At 43.6% G+C, this 20,989-nt stretch overlaps 1 protein-coding gene across 2 annotated transcripts in view; it reads left to right on the plus strand.

The window, feature by feature from the left end:
• LOC149443604 (uncharacterized) overlaps nt 1-20,989 on the plus strand; it is a 70,747-nt gene that overhangs the window by 37,251 nt on the left and 12,507 nt on the right. Inside the window, exons 7-10 of one of the 2 annotated variants that reach the window (XM_089655483.1) lie at nt 1,279-1,317; nt 3,002-3,061; nt 11,282-11,434; nt 17,787-17,871. In XM_089655483.1, coding sequence (XP_089511609.1) covers nt 1,279-1,317; nt 3,002-3,061; nt 11,282-11,434; nt 17,787-17,871 — 337 coding nt within the window. The remainder of the gene's footprint in view (nt 1-1,278; nt 1,318-3,001; nt 3,062-11,281; nt 11,435-17,786; nt 17,872-20,989) is intronic. The other variant, XM_089655484.1, reaches the window with a different exon arrangement.

Genomic DNA, 20,989 nt, shown 5'->3' on the forward strand with positions numbered 1-20,989 from the left:
CCTGCGTGGGTTTCCTCTGGGTAATCCGGTTTCCTCCCACACTCCAAAGACATGCTGGTAGGTTAATTGGACCCTGTCTAAATTGTCCCTAGTATGTGTATGTATGAATGTAAGTTAGGGACCTTAGATTGTACGCCCCTTGAGGGTTAAGGACCTTAGATTGTACGCCCCTTGAGGGTTAGGGACCTTAGATTGTACGCCCCTTGAGGGTTAGGGACCTTAGATTGTACGCCCCTTGAGGGTTAGAGATCTTAGATTGTACGCCCCTTGAGGGTTAAGGACCTTAGATTGTACGCCCCTTGAGGGTTAGGGACCTTAGATTGTACGCCCCTTGAAGGTTAGGAGGGACCTTAGATTGTACGCCCCTTGAGGGTTAAGGATCTTAGATTGTACGCCCCTTGAGGGTTAGGTACCTTAGATTGTACACCTCTGGAGGGTTAGGTACCGTAGATTGTACACCCCTTGAGGGTTAAGGACCTTAGATTGTGCACCCCTTGAGGGTTAGGGACCTTAGATTGTTTGCCCCTGGAGGGTTAGGGACCTTAGATTGTACACCCCTTGAGGGTCAAGGACCTTAGATTGTGCACCCCTTGAGGGTTAGGGACCTTAGATTGTACGCCCCTTGAGGGTTAGGGACTGATGTGAATGTACAATATATATATGTAAAGCGCTGTGTAAATTGACAGCGATATATATAAGTACCTGAAATAAATAAATAATAAAGAAAAAAAAATTATGGCCAGTAAATATGATCTACTTTCCTATCTATTTACTAAGGATTAAAAATAGTCCATGTTGATTGAGAGAGTGAAGTTCTACTTTTAAATTCAGCTAACAACACATTTAACCTCTTCACGCCGGCCGAACGCAAATGTGCGTCCTCCCGGCGTCTGGGCCTAGAAGCCGAGCGGCCGCACATCTGCGTTCTATTAAAAAACGACATATGTGCGCCCTGCGAGCTCCCAGCACACATGTCCGGTACTCACGGAAAGGTTCCCATTCTCCTCTTTCGATCGGGACCTTTCCCGATCATGTGACCACCGTGACGGCGCGTTACGGCGATCACATGACCCTAAACTCCGCCCCGCCTCCCGGCTCCTGAAACTCTTAAAGGGCCTGGAGGCGCCGGCGTGAAGGGGTTAATCAGATCAATTTTTTTTAAAGCAATAAGCTTCCATTTTTGTGTATTTCACAAAAACCCAGCAAAAACCCCCCCAAAAAACTGCGTTTGTGAACATGGCGCAGGATTCATAACATAAAGTTGTACTTCTTTTTCAGGGTGTGGAGGATGACAGCGACATGGAAGTGCGCAGCATGGTATGTAGCTACCGGAATATTTCCATAGAGAGATGTATGGCCCCCTCTATTGTGTACTCTGTAACAAGACAGACTGCTCTTGTAGCCGGACTGTCATCATCAGCTGCCATTCACATTCAGCTCTGGAAAATGACAGTGGGAACTGGAAAGTCTGGATGGTGACACTGTACTACTTGTGGGGGGTGATGAAGATTTTTATTTTTTTTTTAAACTGATTGCTTTTACACCCATAAAGGCTGTAAAAGCAATCATTTCTCCTTCTCTTTGGCTGCATTCTTGCAGCCATTGAGAATTACTGTGTGAGCTGTGATTGGTCACAGCTTATCCATGGTACAAGGCTGTTGTGAATAGCCCTGTACCATGTGACCTCTGTGATCATTCACAGATTTCACATGTAGTAAGCAATGATGTCAGAAGTGCTTACTACTCTGTATGTGATCACTGAATGGCCAATCAGAGATTACATGATTGGGACCTCGCACAGAGGTCCCGGAAGACAATTGGTGTTCTCTGGACACAGCGGGCACTGGATCGCGAGGCTGCGCGCTCCCAGGGAGCGCGCACAGTCCATAATGGCGGGCGCCATTTCTGAACGGCAACCCGCCCCTTGACTGCCACCGTCCGGCCGTTTATATACAGCGGCTGGACGGCAAGTAATTAATATTGGTTGATAATTTGACCATATAAAAAACAAACAAACATCCAACACGTTTCTGGGGCAACAACTTTCCCCCCTTCATCAGGGCTTAGAATAGAGCAAAGACGACGTGAAAGAACTGAAAACCTCAATCTAAAATGAGAGAAATCTGTCTTAAAACGGGAAGTATGGGGTTAGCAAAAAAAAAAGAAAAAAAGGAAACTCACCTAGGTGGATGCTGCTTCTGTCCCCCACTGCTTCTAAGACTGAGCGATCAAAGACTGCTGATCGCTCAGTTCTCGGTCTTCACTGAGCAGAGAGCCGATGTCTGTCAGTCACCAGCTCTCTGCTTTTCTCCTCCAGTGATAGACAAACGAAACCAGCGCTCCAATCTTCATGCAAACCAAGGAATTGCCAAAATGCCAATCAAAGAGGTGCTGCCCTTCTCAGATCGGGAAATCTGACCACTGGTAAATGAAAACAAACAAGGGCGCACTCTCATCGTGCATTACTGTGGTATACCATGTAATTTATTGAATAAAAAAGGATGTATAGTCACAAACCAACCTGATTATAGGCAGTATGGGTGATCCACAAAGACAGTCACAATACAACTGTGTCTAATGATGCGGAATTAACTGACGCGTTTCGGGGTCTGGACCCCCTTCCTCAGAGCCACCACGGTAATGCACGATGAGAGTGCGCCCTTGTTTGTTTTCATTTTCTCCTCCAGTGCTCATTGGGGTGCTGGGCTGTGGAGGAGGCTGGAGCGGCTGGCTCAGGGTGTCAGCGGCATGCTGAGAGGCGGAGTCACCTGCCACTGCTCGACCATATGGTTAGGATGTTTCCAGAGCCAGGAGTGGCTCTGGGACATCAACAAACGAACTGCACTTTTGTGATCCATGAGAGAAGTACGGCCAAAGTTTTGCCCGCAACGGGCATTGTGACAGCGGCCCTACAAAGGAAGCCCCCCCCCCCTCTTCTTTTTTTTTTTTTTTTGCTTGCTGTGAACTGCAAAATAATGTTTTCTGATCTCTCCCCCCCCAGGACCTCAGTGACTGTGATCCGGATGAATTCTTATGCAATGCAGATCTCTTTGAATTCTTGGTAAATATACCTTTGTGTTTCAATGTAAAACTGTAATATCTGCTGTTGGGTGTCTGTGGGGAATAGCTGGCTACTCGCGTCCTCTGGAGATTCCAGTGGTGGGTTTTCTCTCTGCCAAAGTTTGTGTTTCCCCCCCTTATATAAACCATAGGCTGATTTCACACTATAGTGCTTCTAAAATGCACTGTGCGCATTACAGCGCATATGAAGTGAATAACTGCTTGTTAAGGACGTTGTTGGGTGCTGGCTTCTTAACAACTGGCTACTCATTGGTCGTTAAGGACACTGGCGGGTGGTTGTTAGGGAGCCAGGATCCTCATGCGTCCTTAATAACCAGTGATATCTTCATTTACGCCTCCCCACAGTATCTCCTTGATGATCGGCATGCTCCAGCTCCTCTTGTGCAAGAGCAATGCTACCACCAGTGGGGGAGGAGGCCGAAATTCTGGAGGGAACAGCTGGGAGCTTTGGCTCCCAAAATGTGAGGAGAGGAAAGGGGGCAGGCGAATCCGACTCCTCCACAGGAGCTGGATAATGGCTAGATTGGAGAACTCTTGCACTACCCCCCGATGGGGATAATGGTGACCGCCATGAAAGACGTGGGGGAATTGTTTGTTTACATATCTGCTGGTTGTTAAGGAAGCTGGCATGTGCCTGCTGCTTAACAATCAGCTATTCAGTGGTTAAGAAGCAGGCATCCGCCAGTGCCCTTAACAACCAGCATATTTTTGCCACGTGAACCTAAAAACACACCCTGGGTGCATTTTTGATACGTTTCCCATGGACTTAAAGCGGAGCTCCACCCAAAAGGGGAGGTTCCGCTTTAAGTCTTTGTCCCCCGCTCCGCATTAACCTCCTTAGCGGTATTCCCGAGTGTAGCTCGGGGTAAAATATCAGTACCAAAAGCGGTAACCCCGAGCTACACTCGGGCTTACCATGCGGCGTTACTCAGGGAGTCCCTGCAGCACTTACCTTGTCCTTTGCTCCCATGATGTGTCCCCTGCAGCGTCCCTGGCCATCTCCTCCGGCCGATGCCGGCATCCGGCTTCCGTGTTTCGGTCCCTGTGACGTCGGGATGGCGGCAAATTTGAAATTTTTTAAAAATGTCATTTTTTTTAAAATGACTATTACATAGTAAAATATTGCTGTTTCAATGCATTTCACATACATTTTGTCCCTACTGCTTTGTCCTGCGCCCTGCCTGCATTTTGACTGTTCTTTCTGCCTGGAAACTTAGAAAAGTCCATGGCGTCCAAAAAGCGTCCCTTTATGTCAAAAGCGGTTTTAGACCGGCTAGAGAACAGCGATAGTAAATTAGAACCACTTGCAGAATTGAGTGATAATGATTCGTGGGGAAATTCCTCATCAGACACTGAAAACGATTTTGCGACTTTGCTCAGTGATGTGCGAATTTGCCTCTGTATTTCAAATTTCAGTGTTTTTGGTTTGATTATATTATTGAATTAAATGTATTATTATTTTTAATGATTATTTATTAAATTATAATTTATGATTTCGTGTTTCAAATTTTATCCTACCCGGGATGTTTACTAGACTCTTGTTCGGACAGATTTCAGTGAGTTATTCCTAAAAATTACAGCCTATAATAAAAAAAACTACATATTTCCATGCAAAAAAATGGTACCGCTTTCAGCACAAAAAATCGGAAATAATCAGACCACCGAGGAGGTTAAGGAATGGCACCTTTGGGGAGCGGGTACCCGAATTTGACAGGTACCAGCTCCCACCTCTGGTCCGACCGCCTAGTGGCGGCATTCTATGGGCACGTTCAACAAAAAAGAGAGGGGTGAATGAGTCCTTACCAAATACCCTATTTGGCACTGTTCCACAAAGTAGGTATGGTCTCTGCCCTCAGCACTCCGAGAGACCTATGATGCACACATTGGTGTGGTTTTCATTGGTCATGTCATTGGTTTGTAGCAGTGGCCAGTTGAGAGGCAGTGCAGGCATCTCTGGCCAGATGTGGGAGCTGGTCTTCAATGTCGCTGATGCAGCTTTCTGTCTCTGTGGTACGCTCCCATATCTTTTAGACCCCGTTCACACTTAAGAGTTTTTCAGCTCAAAGCTCAGGAACTCTCAAAAAGTAAAATACCATTATTTCCTATGACTCCTGTTCACACTTGAGCGTTCTGTCGCCTGTGGAAAAACGCTGGTCGCTTAAAAAGCTACTTTTCAGGCAGACCTGAGTGTCTTGTCCCCATATACCGGAATGGAAAACGCCTGAACATTGAGAATGAGCATTTTTTTTTTTCTCAAGTGTTTTTTGCTCAAACAGCAACTATTTCTTTTTCTCCGCCTAAATGAAAATCGCCTAAAATATTTACAAATCTGCTAAAAAAAAAAAAAAACACCTGAAAAATGCTCAGCTCAGTGTGAATGTAGCCTTAAAGATCCTGGCAGAGCAAGGACACTTCCTCCTGCAGGCTGCCAAAATGCTCCTTAAAGCGGAGCTCCACCAAAAAGGGGAAATTATGCTTGAAGCCTTTGTCCCCCGCTTCCCATTAAGGATTAGCACCTTTTGGGGAGCGGGTACCCGAATTTGACAGGTGCCCTCTCCCATTTCCGCTGCGATCGCCTAGGCGATTGGAAGTGGAAGTTGTCCTCTTCCCTCCCTCCCCGTAATCTTCTAGGACATGTGACAGGTCCCAGAAGACTACGGGACCATTTACAAAGCGCAGCGCTTCTCGCACATGCACAGTGGGCCCCCGGCTGGGAAGCCGCAAGCTGTGACCACTAGGCCACTAGGATTACTTTTACTGTGTAGGGAATCACCGGCTGCAACGATGAATAAGATATCGTGTATAGGTAGGTTAGTGAGCGCACTCCAGTGAGCGGCAAATGCACTAAAAGGAACCACAAAACCTTTCCAACTGAAATTGACAAAATAAAAGTGCAGCGCTACAAACAATATCCTTATGGTAGTTATGTTAACCGTTTCAATACCGGGCAATTTTACCCCTTCCTGCCCAGGCCATTTTTCAGGTTTCAGCGCTCTCACACTTTGAATGACAATTGCGCGGTCATACAACATTGTACCCAAACTAAAATTTTATCATTTTCTTCACACAACTAGAGCTTTCTTTTGGTGGTATTTAATCACCGCTGGGGTTTTTATTTTTTGCTAAATTAACAAAAAAAGACCAAAAATTTTGAAAAAAAAAACACATTTTTCTTTGTTTCTGTTATAAAAGTTTACAAATAAATAATTGTTCTTCATAAATTTAGGCCGAGATGTATTCTGCTACATGTCTTTGGGGAAAATAACCCAAATTAGGATGTATTATTTAGTTTGTAGGAAAGTTATAGAGTTCACAAACTATGGGATATATCTGAATATTGATCAATCCTGAAGTACTGACGGCAATCTAATTTCTTGAGGTCCAAGAATGTCAGAATAGTACAGATATCCCCCAAATGACCCCTTTTTGCAGAGTAGACAGTCCGACGTACTTCATAAGAGGCATGGCAAGTTTTTTGAAGTTGTATTTTTTTGTCATAATTTTTCCGAAAATGAAAAAAATTATTTTCACTATTTTTTTTTTTTACATACTGTCACCAGTGCAGTACAGCATCATCATATAACTGGCATGGCGGTGAACAGGGACACTGACTGGTGACAGTATGAAAAAAAAATATATATTTTTTTTTTTTTTTTTTTTTTTATTTAATTTTTTATTACATTTTTTTTATTTTTTTAAAGATTTTTTTTCATATTTTACTATGACCAAAGTAGTACAATGTTACCATAGTAACATTGTACTACTTTGGGGAAGTGATCTGTATTTTTATTTTTTTTTACACAATTTGCTTATAGCAAAGAATTTACTTTGCTATAAGCAAGCATTTACCTGAATGAAATCGATTCATTCAGCTTTTTTTTTTTTTTTTTTTTTTTGTGCTTAGCTGTGATTTGGTCACAGCTAATCACATGACATGTGCATGTGATTAGCTGTGACCATTCACAGCTAGGCACTAGTATACAATGGATGGCATCATGAATGAAGCCATCCATGTATACAACTGTCATGTGACCTGCTGTGATTGGTCACATCAGGTCACATGGTACCAGCAACGGGAGCCGGTACTCGGATCTGTCATCGGCCGTGTCCGAGGTGCACGGCCGCCGACAGATCGCACTGCTGCGCCGCTCTGCACTAGCGCAAACGGCGCATGTGCGGGAGCACGCCAAATGGCGTGCACCCGGAATGGAGGAGCACATCTGAAGCCGCCAAACGGCCATTGGCCGGGCGGCTAATGGTTAAAATGACTCGTGAAAAAAGGTAATTGTCCAATGCAATAGTATCAGATGTGGTAAGCAGTTCAATTATGAAAAAACTTCCAACAACGCTGGTGTAATCCAATCCAATATCGAGGAGTAGGTAGATTGCCCACTTACCAGAAGCGCAATCTCAATGCGCATGTGCAGGTCACATGTAGCCGAGGTCTCATGTAGGCGCTGCTTGGTAGTACCCTGGTGGTCCCTCAATGGTAAGGGGATATTGGTCTGGTCAGATCACACTGCTCCATGGATCCACGCAGAAGCCTAAAAATGCTGGGGCTGAGGTATGGGGGCTCAGTGCCAGGTATAAGAAGTAAAGGTGCTCATAGTGTAGTAATTTTAAATAAAAAATGTATTAAATCCAATGTGTAAAGTTGCCACCATCCACAGTGGCTGAGTAGTATTCCTAAGAGTCAATTTATGAGGATAAGGCGTAACTGCACAGAAATTGGAGCCTATCATGAAAAAGCAAAAATTCTAAGACAAAGTTTCCTAGATAAAGGTTACACGGCAGAGGCCCTAGATCAGGAAATTGATATGGTAGCCAAACTGGATAGGCAAAACATGCTCTCGGGACCATCCAATCCGAAAAAAGACTTGTTTTGTCCATTCATCACTCCTTATTCTATCCAGCATAAAACAATACGCCATATTGTGAAAAAGAATTGGGAAGTACTTAGAGCAGACCCGATTCTTTCAAAATGCTTACCCACAAATCCAGAAGTCATTTTTAACCACTTCCAGTCCGGACACTTTTACCCCCTTCCTGACCAGGGCAATTTTCAGCTTTTAGCGCTATCACACTTTGAATGACAATTGCGCGGTCATGCAACACTGTACCCAAATGAATTTTTTACCATTTTTTTGAGATAGATAAAGCTTTATTTTGGTGGTATTTATTCACCACTGGGATTTGTATTTTTTTTTGCTATGTAAATGAAATGTCCAAAAATTTTGAAAAAAAGTGTTTTTTTTATAAAATTTTGCAAATAAATAATATTTCATCATAAATCTTAGCCAAAATTTATTCCGTTATCTTTTTAGTAAAAAAAAAAAAATCCAAATTAGTTTATAAGCAAAAATTATAATTTTTAAACATTTTTTTTTACATTTTTATTTTATTTTTTTATATTATTTTTTTTTTTTACATACTGTCACCCTAGCAGTACAGTGTCACCATGGTGACACTGTACTACTTGTGAGGGGTGATGAAGATTTTTTTTTTTTACACTGATTGCTTTTACACCCATATAGGATGTAAAAGCAATCATTTCTCTTTCTCTCTGTGTGCATTCTTGCACTCATTGAGAAAAACTGAGTGAGCTGTGATTGGTCACAGCTTGTCACATGGTACAAGGCTTTTGTGAATAGCCTTGTACCATGTGACCTCTGTGATCATTCACAGATTTCACACGTAGTAAGCAATGATGTCACAAGTGACATCTTGCTTACTACTTTGCATGTGATCACTGATTGGCCAATCAGTGATCACATGATCGGGACCTCGTACAGAGGTCCCGTCCGACGATCGGTGTTTCACTGTGTCCGGAGGACACAGCGGGCACCAGATCGCGGTGCTGCGCGCTCCCAGGGAGCGCGCACAAGCAGGGTGCCGGGAGGCCGTTTATAAACTGCCACCCGACCCTGCACTGCCACCGTCCGGCCGTTTATATACAACGGCCGGTCGGGAAGTGGTTAAAAGGGCTCTACCTCTACGTAATACTATTGCCCCGAATATAACGGACCCCCCTACACATCCGAGTCTTTTCGGTAATCTTAAAGGTTTTTTTTCCTGTAAGAAATGCCAATTATGTAAGTATGGCAGAATGTCTAAGAGGAAAGTGGAAGTTTTTACCTCTGCCACAACTGGGAAAGATTATGAAGTGGGCAATCTACCTACTCCTCGATTATTGGATTGGATTACACCAGCGTTGTTGGAAGTTTTTTCATAATTGAACTGCTTACCACATCTGATACTATTGCATTGGACAATTACCTTTTTTCGCGAGTCATTTTAACATAACTACCATAAGGATATTGTTTGTAGAGCTGCACTTTTATTTTGTCGATGATCAAGATATCGCCCTTCCTGAAATTCAAGGAAGTACAAGTAAAAATTATTTTTTTTTGGGGAGTGTTCAACTCTGCCTTCTGGCAAATACCTGAACGTTACCTGACCCAACTCTGCTGTCAAAAGGTGCCCAAAGGTTTTACAATTTATTTTAATAATTAAAATAAACCGATACAATTCCAACCAAATTCAATGTTTATTGTATGGTGCTGAAATAGGTCTTACCATTATTAATAGAAAATTTTCCTTGAATTTTTTTTTTTTTTTTTTTTTTTTAATTGAAAATTTGATTGAATTGGAAAAACACAAAAAAAAGTGTCTGGTTTATTGGAAATATGAAAATAATTCCTGGGATTAAAGCAGGACTCTACTCAATCAACATTGACTATTTTAAATCTATAAAATTTACTATATTTATATTTACTTGTGTTAAAGTGAAGTTCTGGCCGTTTTTGTGTTTATTAACCACTTCCTGTCCGGCCCATGTATATAAACGGCCGGACAGGAGCAGTGCAGGAGCGGGTGGCCGTTTATAAACGTCCTCCCCACTTCCCTGCTTGTGCGCGCTCCCTGGGAGCGCACAGCACCGCGGTCTGGTGCCCGCTGTGTCTGGAGGTGAGTTCCCGATCATGTGATCACTGATTTCCCAATCAGTGATCACATAAATAGTAGTAAGCAAGATGTCACTTCTGACATCATTGCTTACTACTTGTGAAATCTGTGAATGATCACAGAGATCACATGGTACAAGGCTATTCACAACAGCCTTGTACCCTGTGACAAGCTGTGACCAATCACAGCTCACACAGTATTTCTCAATGACTGCAAGAATGCAGCCAGAGAGAAGGAGAAATGATTGCTTTTACACCCATAAAGGCTGTAAAAGCAATCAGTGTGAAAAAAAAATATTCACCCCCACACAAGTAGTACAGTGTCACTATGGTGACACTGTACTGCTAGGGTGACAGTATGTTAAAAAAAAAAAAAAAAAAAACATAATAAATTGGAAAAAAAATAAAAATGTAAAGAAAAATTATAACTTTTGGTTATAAACTAATTTGGGTTATTTTTTTTTTTTTTTACTAAAAAGAGAACTGAATACATTTTGGCCAAGATTTATGAAGAAAGATTATTTATTTGCTGAATTTTATAAGAAAAACACTTTTTTTCAAAATTTGTGGACTTTTTCATTTATATAGCAAAAAAAAAATAAAAATCCCGGTGGTGAATAAATACCACCAAAATAAAGTTTTATCTGTCTCAAAAAAATGCTAAAAAATTCATATGGGTACAGTGTTGCATGACCGCGCAATTGTCATTCAAAGTGTGACAACGCTGAAAGCTGAAAATTGGCCTGGACAGGAAGGGGTAAAAGTGTCTGGACCTGAAGTGGTTAAAGAGACTGTCATGGCAGGAGACAGCTGTGGGTATGAAAGGCAGTTTTGCCTCCCAAACCCACCAGATTCAGGGTCATAAACGCCGACACTTTTGGTATTGCCAATGCCTACTGTTCTGCTCCACCTCACCAAGTTTTTTATTGGCCCATCACTGTAATGGGCCACTTTATTGCCCAACAGGAATATACAGGAGGTGGGAAGGGGCAAGAAAGCTTCCAGGTTTTGCCTTTCCGAGCCACCTGTGCGCTACGTTCACTTCTAGGTACCCGCAGTAGTTTTCCCACTTCCACCCCCAGCGACAGGCAACCGCCTCGATAACCCCATCACGTTGAGATCCAAGCAAGTGGACTGGTCTCAAATGTCCTCCTAAAACTAAAACAGAACATTGCAGCTTGATTGGTTCTTTTATGTATAACCTCGTTGCATCACAAAGTATTTCTCTGTTTTTTCAGAAAACGTTCCAGATTTCGAGCTCCGAAGACGAGCAGTTTGTTTTGAAAGTCAGCAATTTCTTCACCAACAGTACGATAAGATACGAAAACCACAAGGAAGATGTTTTTAAAAAACGAATGTCGGATGCGAAAGAGAGGCTGGAAGTGGAAAAGGTATTTTGTTGTAGAATTTCCACTTGTTACAGTCTTACTGCTAAACCGCAGGAGGTTTCTTTTCACTGAACACTTTTTCTCCTCCGCGGTTGCAAGTTCTATACAGAAGCACTGTATAGAAAACACTGTACCAGTCTCTGCCCAAAGCCACGGCTCTGCAGAATGGGATGATCGTTAGTGGCCTATAACCAGTAGAGTTTTCCAACTCCAGTTGAAATTCAGTAAAGTGTATCTAAGCCCAAGGACACAATATATACAGTTGTGTTCAAAATAATAGCAGTCAGACATCACTAACCGGATCAATCACTCTTTTTGGTAGAAATGATATTTCTACATGGCAAATAATTTCCTAGCAGGTGTAGTAGAGTAATAGAAATCCAACAGAGCCAACAGTCATGACATGCATGCTGCTGATTCTGTGTCATTGAATCACTCATTGAAAGGGGCGTGTTCAAAATAATAGCAGTGTGGAGTTCTATTAGTGAGGTCATTCATTCTTTGAAAAACAGGTGGCAATTATTGCCCTTATTTAAGGAAGGAAGGCAGCAAATGTTGTACATGCTGGTTACAGTGCATTTCTCTCTGAAATTCTGAGGAAAATGGGTCGTTCCAGACATTGTTCAGAAGAACAGCGTACCTTGATTAAAAAGTTGATTGGAGGGGAAAACATATAAAGAAGTGCAGAAAATGATCGGCTGCTCAGCTAAAATGATCGCAAATGCTTTAAAATGGAAAACAAAACCTGAAAGACGTGGAAGAAAGCGAAAAACTACCATTTGAATGGATAGAATAGCCAAAATGGCGCGGACTCAGCCAACAATCAGCTCCAGGAAGATGAAAGAAGGTGTGACGTTCCCTGTGAGGACTGTTACAATTAGAAGACGCCGATGTGAAGCCAAGCTATCTGCAAGAAGTCCCCGCAAAGTCCCACTGTTGGAAAAAAGACGTGTGCTGAAGAGGTTACAATTTGCCAAAGAGCACATTGACTGGCCTAAAGAGAAATGGCGCAACATTTTGTGGACTGATGAAAGTAAGATTGTTCTTTTTGGGTCTAGTGGGCGGAGACAGTTTGTCAGACGACCCCCAAACACTGAATTCAAGCCACAGTACACTGTGAAGACAGTGAAGCATGGTGGTGCAAGCATCATGATATGGGGATGTTTCTCATACTACGGTGTTGGGCCTATTTATCACATACCAGGGATCGTGGATCAGTTTGAATACATCAGAATACTTGAAGAGGTCATGCTGCTTTATGCTGAAGAGGAAATGCCCTTGAAATGGATGTTCCAACAAGACAACGACCCCAAACACACCAGTAAACGTGCAACATCTTGGTTCCAGACCAACAAGATGGACGTTATGGAGTGGCCAGCCCAATCCCCGGATCTTAATCCAATAGAAAACTAGTGGGGTGACATCAAAAATGCAGTTTCTGAGGCAAAACCAAGAAATAGAGAAGAACTGTGGAATGTGGTCCAATCATCCTGGGCTGGAATACCTGATCACAGGGGCCAGAAGTTGGGTGACTCCATGCAACACAGATGTACAGCAGTTCTCAGAAACAGTGCGACTACAACCAAATATTCATGAAGTCATTCAAAGGAAAGCAAAATCTTCAAACATTTTTCAGTTTATATGGTGAATGTTTGAGTTTGTAAAGAAGAATACAAACACTGCTAATTTTTGAACAGTCTAATGTTCACTTTTCTTCCATTTTTTTAGAGGAACAACACAAATTCGATCTATTTTTCTTCATGTTTTGATTTGGAATAGAATGTGTCGTGTTCCCAATGCATTTGTGTGGATGGAAATAAAAGCTATTAGAAGGATTTTGAGCTTTATTCACTTTTTTCAACACACTGCCATTATTTTGAACACAACTGTATATTCTATTGCAGCTTACCAGTCCTTTTGGTGTTGTGGCTGCATTAGTATTTTTTGTCAGGCTGAGAATATTTCCAGAAAGCACAGAAATCATCTGTTGATCTTGTTAGAAAGGTAGTGTCCTTGTCACTTCCTGGGAGCTGAACTGAATGCATACTAGTAATCCTCGCCCTCACACCTCACAAGAGGAAGACATGTTTGAAGTTCAAACTGTGTGTCAGCCACGGCTCCCTCTGTAAATACGTGTCAAGTTTAAGGCCCCTGGGTCGAATCTGGCTCGCCAGCCCATGTCACGTGGCCCTAGCACATTTCTTGCAGCTGCAGCACCTCCCTAGTCTCCGCCCCCGCCTTGTCTCAGCAGTTGACAACAGAAAGGAGGGCAGAACTCCTACAGATCCTGCGCCTTTCTGTGCAGCCACAGAGAGGCTCATCTCTCACCCCACCGTGTCAGCAGCAGAGAGGAGGACAGAACTCCGTACAGATCCTGCTGCGCCTTTCTGTGCAGCCGCAGCACCCCTCATCTCTTTCTCTGCTGGTCTCAACAATTAGCCGACTCCTTTGGTCCTCCTTCAGACCCTGCACTTTCTGCTTCCCAGCTCTGCCCCCAGCTTCTTCCTGGTAGCAGCACAAGGTAAGGGGGGGGGGGGGGTGCACTGTGATGTAAGGGACGGTGGGGGACTCTTGACTTTTTATGGGGGGGGACTCTTGACATCTGGTGTAGGGGGGGGGGGGCTGCTGTGGACATCCAGTCTTACAGATACAACCGGCCTATAATGCTTATGTGGCCTGCAATGAAATTGAGTTTGACACCTCTGCTGTACAGATACTGTGGAGAAATTAGCGTAGCCACCCATGAACAGAATGTGTGTTATTTGCCGAATTACCAGGGGAATAACACTTGAAAAAAAAAAGAAAGCAAATGCAGCCAATATATCAAAGGACTGGTCAGCTGCAATAAATCACATTTTTGTTTTGGGTATAGACACTTTACGAGTGAACTAGTATATTTGTAACCAGCAATCCTAACAGGCACTTTTTTGCTGAATTGGCTCAAAAAATAGAAGATTGTGCTGATAGCTGGTGAAAAATAATACCGATCACTGTAGGTGTTGACATTTCTTTTAGTGTGTTAGTGTCCAAAGTTAAGTGGATGCCCAGCCACAACTGTTTTTTTTTTTCTTGAAGGGTTATAACCTCTGTTAGGTTTTAATAGTGTCTACACCCCCCCCCCCCCCAAATTCTCATTTTCTGTATCAGAAGAAGTGGAAACTAGTACAGGATGTGAGGGAAAGCCTGCCAAACGGGGCCCCTTTTTTGCGAGAAGAAGAACCGATAATGAAGGAAAGAATTTTTTGCAAATGACTCTCATATGGCTGGCTGAGCCGGTATATTTGCAACCTCCTAGACAACTGCAGGGAGAAGACCCAACTATCAGGAGAAGGTGTGCATGGATGGTCATTAAGTCACAATGCTGTACTCGAAGGCAAATCCTTGCTCGATTGGTCCCCCTAACATGTAGAATTGCTTCCATGACCTAAGCTAAAAGGGCATGTCCTTGAGATTGGTCTTGCAGGTGCAAAGGTCAGAAATCAAAGACCAATCTCCCTCAAGGGGGCCCCGAGCTTGGCTCCCAGTCCAAAGGCAAGGTTTGACTTTCCAAGTCTGCCAAATGCTTTGTAAAGCCTTCTTCTGCATGAAAATGTCCTCACTTTCCAGATTAGGGGGACACCTGTTGATCTTTGCTGACAGTTTGCATTCCAGATGTCTTGGTGTGGGAGGTGGTCTTTCGGGGGATACCATCTTGAGTTTTGTTCCCTGCCCCCTCCTCCATTTCTGACTTACACCCTTGTTTGTGCACATACAGCAGTTCTTCATTGGGACCACTTGAGTCTTCTACATCAGGGTGTCATTACCCCAGTCCCTGCAACAGAATGGTTTGTCTTACTCCAATATTTTTAATTATTCTTATTTTAAGAGATTATTTGCTCTGTCTTAGACCTCAAGGCATATATGGGCCCCAAAATTCCATTTGGAATCCACTAGATATGTCATCACATCTCTCCACCAGGGGAACTTTTCTGGTTTCTTTGGACATCAGAGATGCTTACTTGCATGTGCCCCATCTGTTCAGTGCATCAGCGAATTCTACACTTTGCCATGGAACCCCTACATTACTAACATGTGGCCTCTCCTATTTTATCATGGCATCCCCATTATGGGGTACGTGCACAACATCCTGTTGAGGGAACAGTCAACATGGACTCTCTCAATCGTGTCTTTGACTATCCAAATGTTAGAGATTTTGGGCTTGTCCTCAAAACTTAAGTCATTGCTAGAACCGATTCATCAAATGGAGTATCTTGGCCTGGTCTCAGCACTCATGAGGTTTGAACTCTTCAATCCAGAATCCTCCCAACTCTTCGCTTTTGCATGAGAGTCTTGGGACTGATGGTGGCCTCCTTCAAGACAGTCTCCTTTGCCCAGTTCACTACAATGCAATATTCTGGTTCTGGCTGTGGACAGCCTGATGTCAAGGAGCAGGCTATTTCTGGCTTGATGCATCTAGAATCCAGCTCTGGAGTCAGAGATCCTTTCTTCTGTCCTGTTGGAATAAGGAGGAAACTTGGGGACTTGATTTAACATTGGAATCCAACCTTCAAATAAACATTCTGGAACTTCAAGCGATTAGGCTGTTCCCTTCACCTTTGGACCAACCTGTTGAAGTTGGAGTCCCATCCAATCCAGATTTAGTTGACCAACACCACCGCTGTGGCTTTTTCAGGGAGGAACCAGGAGTCTTTCTTGGGCAAGGGAGGTAAAGCTGGACAGAACTGCAGGTTTACAGCCTTTTCAGCCATGTACATCCCAAGTGTAGATAATTGGCAGTTGGATTTTGTCAGCCAACATCACATGGACCTGAGGGAGTAGTTCCTATACCCGAAGATGTTCCAGGACCTGTTTCATAGGTAGGAGAAAATGTAGGGAATGCTCTGTTGACTCCATTGGATCAGCACACTCTGACCTATGCCTTTCCTCCCCTGAAACACCTTTCTTGTCTGCTCCAGAGGATTGAGATGGAGAGCATTTTGGTAATTCTCATTGCCCAGGATTGGCTCAGGTGGATGTGGTGTGCCAACCTGGTAAGATTCCTGGCAGTTGTACCATGGGCCTTGCCAGAGCAGTCAGGATCTACTGTCCCAAGGCCTGATTTGTCATCCTGCTTCACGTTCGCTGGCTTTAACGGCATGGCTATGGAAGTCCAGGTTCTAGAGGACAAGGGCATCGGAGTTGGTGATTTATTTGATGTTGAAAGCTAAAAATTCCACTTCCAGCAAGTTTGCTTCTCTTTGTCTGCATTTAGGGACCTTCACCCCAAGAGTTTCTCCAAGGAATCTTCAACTTTCTACAGCTGCATTTGGACCAACATCTGGCTCTTAAAACTATCATGGGTCAGGTTTCTGCCTATTTTAGAGACTACTGGCTTCTCACTCTTTAAGACCTTAGTACAAGGGTTCTCCCATATGGCTCTCCGTTTGTTTCCCAGTGACTTCTTGGTATCTAAATTAGGTTCTCCGTGCGCTTAAGAAACTGCCATGTGAACCCATTAGAGACATTCCTCTCCGTTTTAAACCACAAAGTGGTTTTCCTAGTTGCTGTCTCCTCTCGAGTGTCTGAATTGGTGGCCTTATCTTGCAAACAACTTTTTTTGGTGTTGCATGGGGACATGCCTAAGGTAGTTTCTCCTTTTCACCTCAACCCAGGCATTGTTCTTCTGTGCCTTTTTGTCTGACTCTGGTTCATTTAAAAGGAATTTTCCCTCCATTGTCTAGATGTGGTCCAGTCTGTACGAGTTTCTCAGGCATTGGTTTTTGAACTGCTGTTGAAGGCCCCAAAGGTTTAAGACCTCCTGTGTCCCTACTGTAAATGTGACAGTACTACTTTGCTACAAAACAAAGGCATGCATGGTAGTCGGAGTAGTTATCCCGGGTTGGCCTACAGTTTAATGTTTACCAGTGTCCAATCTTACTGTAGGCGGCAGTATGACCCGAAGGTTTAAGGTCTCCAACAAGGATTTAACCGTGAGTGAAAAATCCCTATTTTTGACTGTGTCCCCAATGGAGGGACTTCAGTTTTGCTGTCCTGACAGGAAGTAAAGGTAAGTCTCACCACAAACTCACTGTATTATAATAAAAAAAAAAAACCTAACAGAGGTTTAAATCCTTCCTCACTCTATTCAAACTAAAGTTAAGTTTATTAGCTGGAGTTGGGCTTTATTTTTTAATTTCAAAGTAAAATTGCATGGTGCATTGCAGCCAATGGGAAGGTCAGATTATGACACTTGAGGAGGATCACAGTGGGTGCAATGGAGCTACCCATTCTGGGACTACATATCCCAGCAGTGTTTAGGGTTTTCATTATTTTTTTTCTGTTTTTTTTTTTTGTTTGTTTGTTTTTTCACTTGTAGGCATTTTTGGAGGTTCAATATTCAAACGAGCGTCCAAAGAAAGAGCATCCACAGTCTGCGACTACAGCTCCCCACAGATATCAAGGTAAGGTTGCAGAAATCTGGGTTAAATATTGATTTCACACCAAAAATCATCGAAAAAAAAAATACAGGTAGGGTTGCAGGAATCTGGGCTACATGTGGATGTCACTTCCACTTCTTCAAACTCAGTTTGTCCAAACCAGGGTTTTTAATATTTCCTCCTCCATATGCCTCTTCCCCTGTCGAGAGATGGCACAACTGTCAAGTCTTTTCCTGCACGCCAGGGCGTAAGGTGTAAGCCTGGACTCTGGACTCCCCTTTCAGCCCCACATCCAATCACTGTCCAAATCATGCTGCCTCAACCGTCTCCAAAATACACCCCTTCTTATCCAGTGACACCACAAAGCTTCAGATTCACTCCCTGGTTTTCTCTCGCCTCGACTACTGCAACTCGCTCCTCATTGGCTTACCTTTGCTTAGGCTATCCCCCCTACAGTCCATATAATGCACCTTACCAATTGCTCTGTGTCCATTACCCCCCTCTGCCCTCTAGCTCCCTCATCCCCTCCTCCCATGGTCACCTCCAGGACTTCTCCAGAACCTTACCTCAATCTATATGACTATCTCCTACTCTGTCTACCTATAGGCAGTCCTTTAGAGAAGCCTATCCTGCTTCTGAAGAATATACAATCTTTTTTCTTTCGTTCGTTGAAGGACACAGCCATACTTTTTGACGGATAGGTTTGTTGTTGCCACCTACAGGAGCAGGATTCTAGGTGCAACTAAAGTAAAAACACACCTAGGAGGTGGCCAAACCCCCCCCCCCCCATCTGCAGCAAGGAGTTCAGTTATTTCCTAGTGTCTCAGGAGTCAGGATGTGGAGCTTTCTATCTGTTCTTGCTATTTTTTTGATGTTTTTTTTTTTTTGTTCCAGTCGATGGATTTTTGTCCTGTGAATGGGTTTTGGTTCCACTTCCTGGTTCATCTACTATCGCACCTGGAAGGCATACTTCACCTACTGGGAGTCTCCGGAATTTGTTCCCCGCAAATTCCTCATTGTTCCCATCCTTTTTTTTTTTTTTACCAGCACTGTGGCCAAGTATCCTTGGCTGTTCTTTTTCAATGACCCTCGGCCTTTATCTCCCTCACTCTTTCATTCAAGAGGTTACCTGGATAGTTCCTGGCTTCGAGAACTGCTTTACCCTCTTGGGACTTCAGTCTTGTAGGCTTTGCTAAAGCCTTCTTTTGTAAACATCCAGGATATCCCTCTGTTGATGGAAGCCTTTCTAGTGGCCATCACCTCCGCATGTAGCGTGTCTGAGCTAGCAACCCTTTCTTGTGATCAGTTGGTTTTGGGGTTACACAAGGAGGTTCTCCACCCTCGTCTGTCCTCACCTAAGGTGGTGTCCTCCCACTTAAATGAAGGCTTTGTTCTACCATCTCTCTGCCCTTATCCTTTTCTTCCTAGAGAGGTGGACTTTCATGGCCTGGATGTAGCTCGGGCCGTTGGGGTTTACCTTTCCACTAAGGCCCCTCTTCGCAATATGACTCTTATAATTCTGAATGTCCCTAGGAAAGGTCTTATGGCTTTGCCTTCCACAATTTCCAGGTGGATCCATCAAATTATTGTCCAAGCTAATACCCTTGTAGTCTGAGAACCTCCGTTTCCGGTGTCTATGCATTCTACCAGGGTGCTGAGTGCGTCCCTGGGCTTTTGATCATTCCACTTCGGTTATTCAGGTTTGCAAGGGTGGCTACTTGCCCATCTGTTCCCATTTTCACCAAATTCTAAAAGGTTGACGTAGCTGCCTCAGTGATTACCAGCTTTGCTCAGAAAGTTTTTGCAGGTGGCAGCTTGAGTTCTACTGGGGGGCTGTTCCCTGTTCTATTCTTTTCTTGTTCCTGTTTATGGGTCCACCCTTCTTCTTTCTGCCACTGCTTTGGGTCTTCTTTCTGCCACTGCTTTGGGTCTTCTTTCTTCCACTGCTTTGGGACGTCCCATCTGTCATGACGTTTGGCTGTGTTCTTCAGTGAACAAAAGTGAAAACAGGATTTTTGTACTCGCCATAAAATCTTTTTCTCCTGAGTTCATTGAAGGACACAGCATCCGCCCAGTCTTCTTTTGGTGGTCTCGGGTATGTCCTATACTGCTAACTGAACTGCTTGCTGCAGATGGAGGTTTGGCCACCCCCTGGGTGTGCTTTTAATTTAGTCGCACCTAGCATCCTGCTCCTTTAGGTGGTGACATCAGACCGATCTGTCATGAAGTATGGATGCGTCCTTCAATGAACTCGGAGATAAGGATTTCACGGTGAGTAAAAAAAATCCCATCTTTACCGTTTTCCATCAGCTAATCCCACACAGTTATTACCTTTTTGTATCACTTGACCCTCCCTCCTAGACTGTAAGCTCTATCGAGCAGGGCCCTCGGTTTCCGCTTGTATCGAATTGTAACTGTACCATCTGCCTTTATTTTGCAAAGCGATGGGCAAACCTAATGGCGCAATATAAATTTTGTATAATAATAATAAATGACACTGCAATAATAATAGAATATTTCTTGAATTTTCTCCCTTAGTAGCCTTCTAGCCACTTGGTGACACCAGTAAAACATGGCAGACTAACTGGCACTTCAGCACATCTCCAATCGTTTGATCCCTCCGTGCCAACATCCCAATGCTGGGGTGGATCCTTTAAGTTCAATTGAACTGTCAGTTTGAAACTGCTAAATACAATCCATGTGCATTAAAAAAAAAAAAAAATCTGTACAAAGTCATTCAGTTAATTTTCTGATAAAGCAGCCTGAGTAGAAAGTATGTCTCCTGCCAGCATGCTGCAGAAGGTGGACCTTTTATTTTCTGTTTGGGTTCTGTCTATGGTCGGGCATGGCCTGGATCACCATGTGAATATCCTGTAGTGATCCTTCGATCTGTGATTCTTCCACGCTACACCAGCACCTACCAACTCCAAGGATCACTGCCGATATCATCTGCCTGCATGATGATGAAAAAGGTCAAAAAGGAGGCGGCGGCAGCGGCCTTGGATCCACAAGATAGCACCCAGCTGGTCTTGCCTCAACATGCTCAATGGGGAGCGGAGCCTGTGCGTAAACATACCAAAGCTGCTAAGTCTCGTGGCAAAGAGCCTCCCAGGGGCACGCTGTATTATACCCAAAAGCTCCC

Source organism: Staurois parvus, unplaced genomic scaffold, assembly GCF_062004578.1.
Source record: "Staurois parvus isolate SC_StPar_1 unplaced genomic scaffold, SC_StPar_1.0 ptg000842l, whole genome shotgun sequence".
Lineage (NCBI taxonomy): Eukaryota > Metazoa > Chordata > Amphibia > Anura > Ranidae > Staurois > Staurois parvus.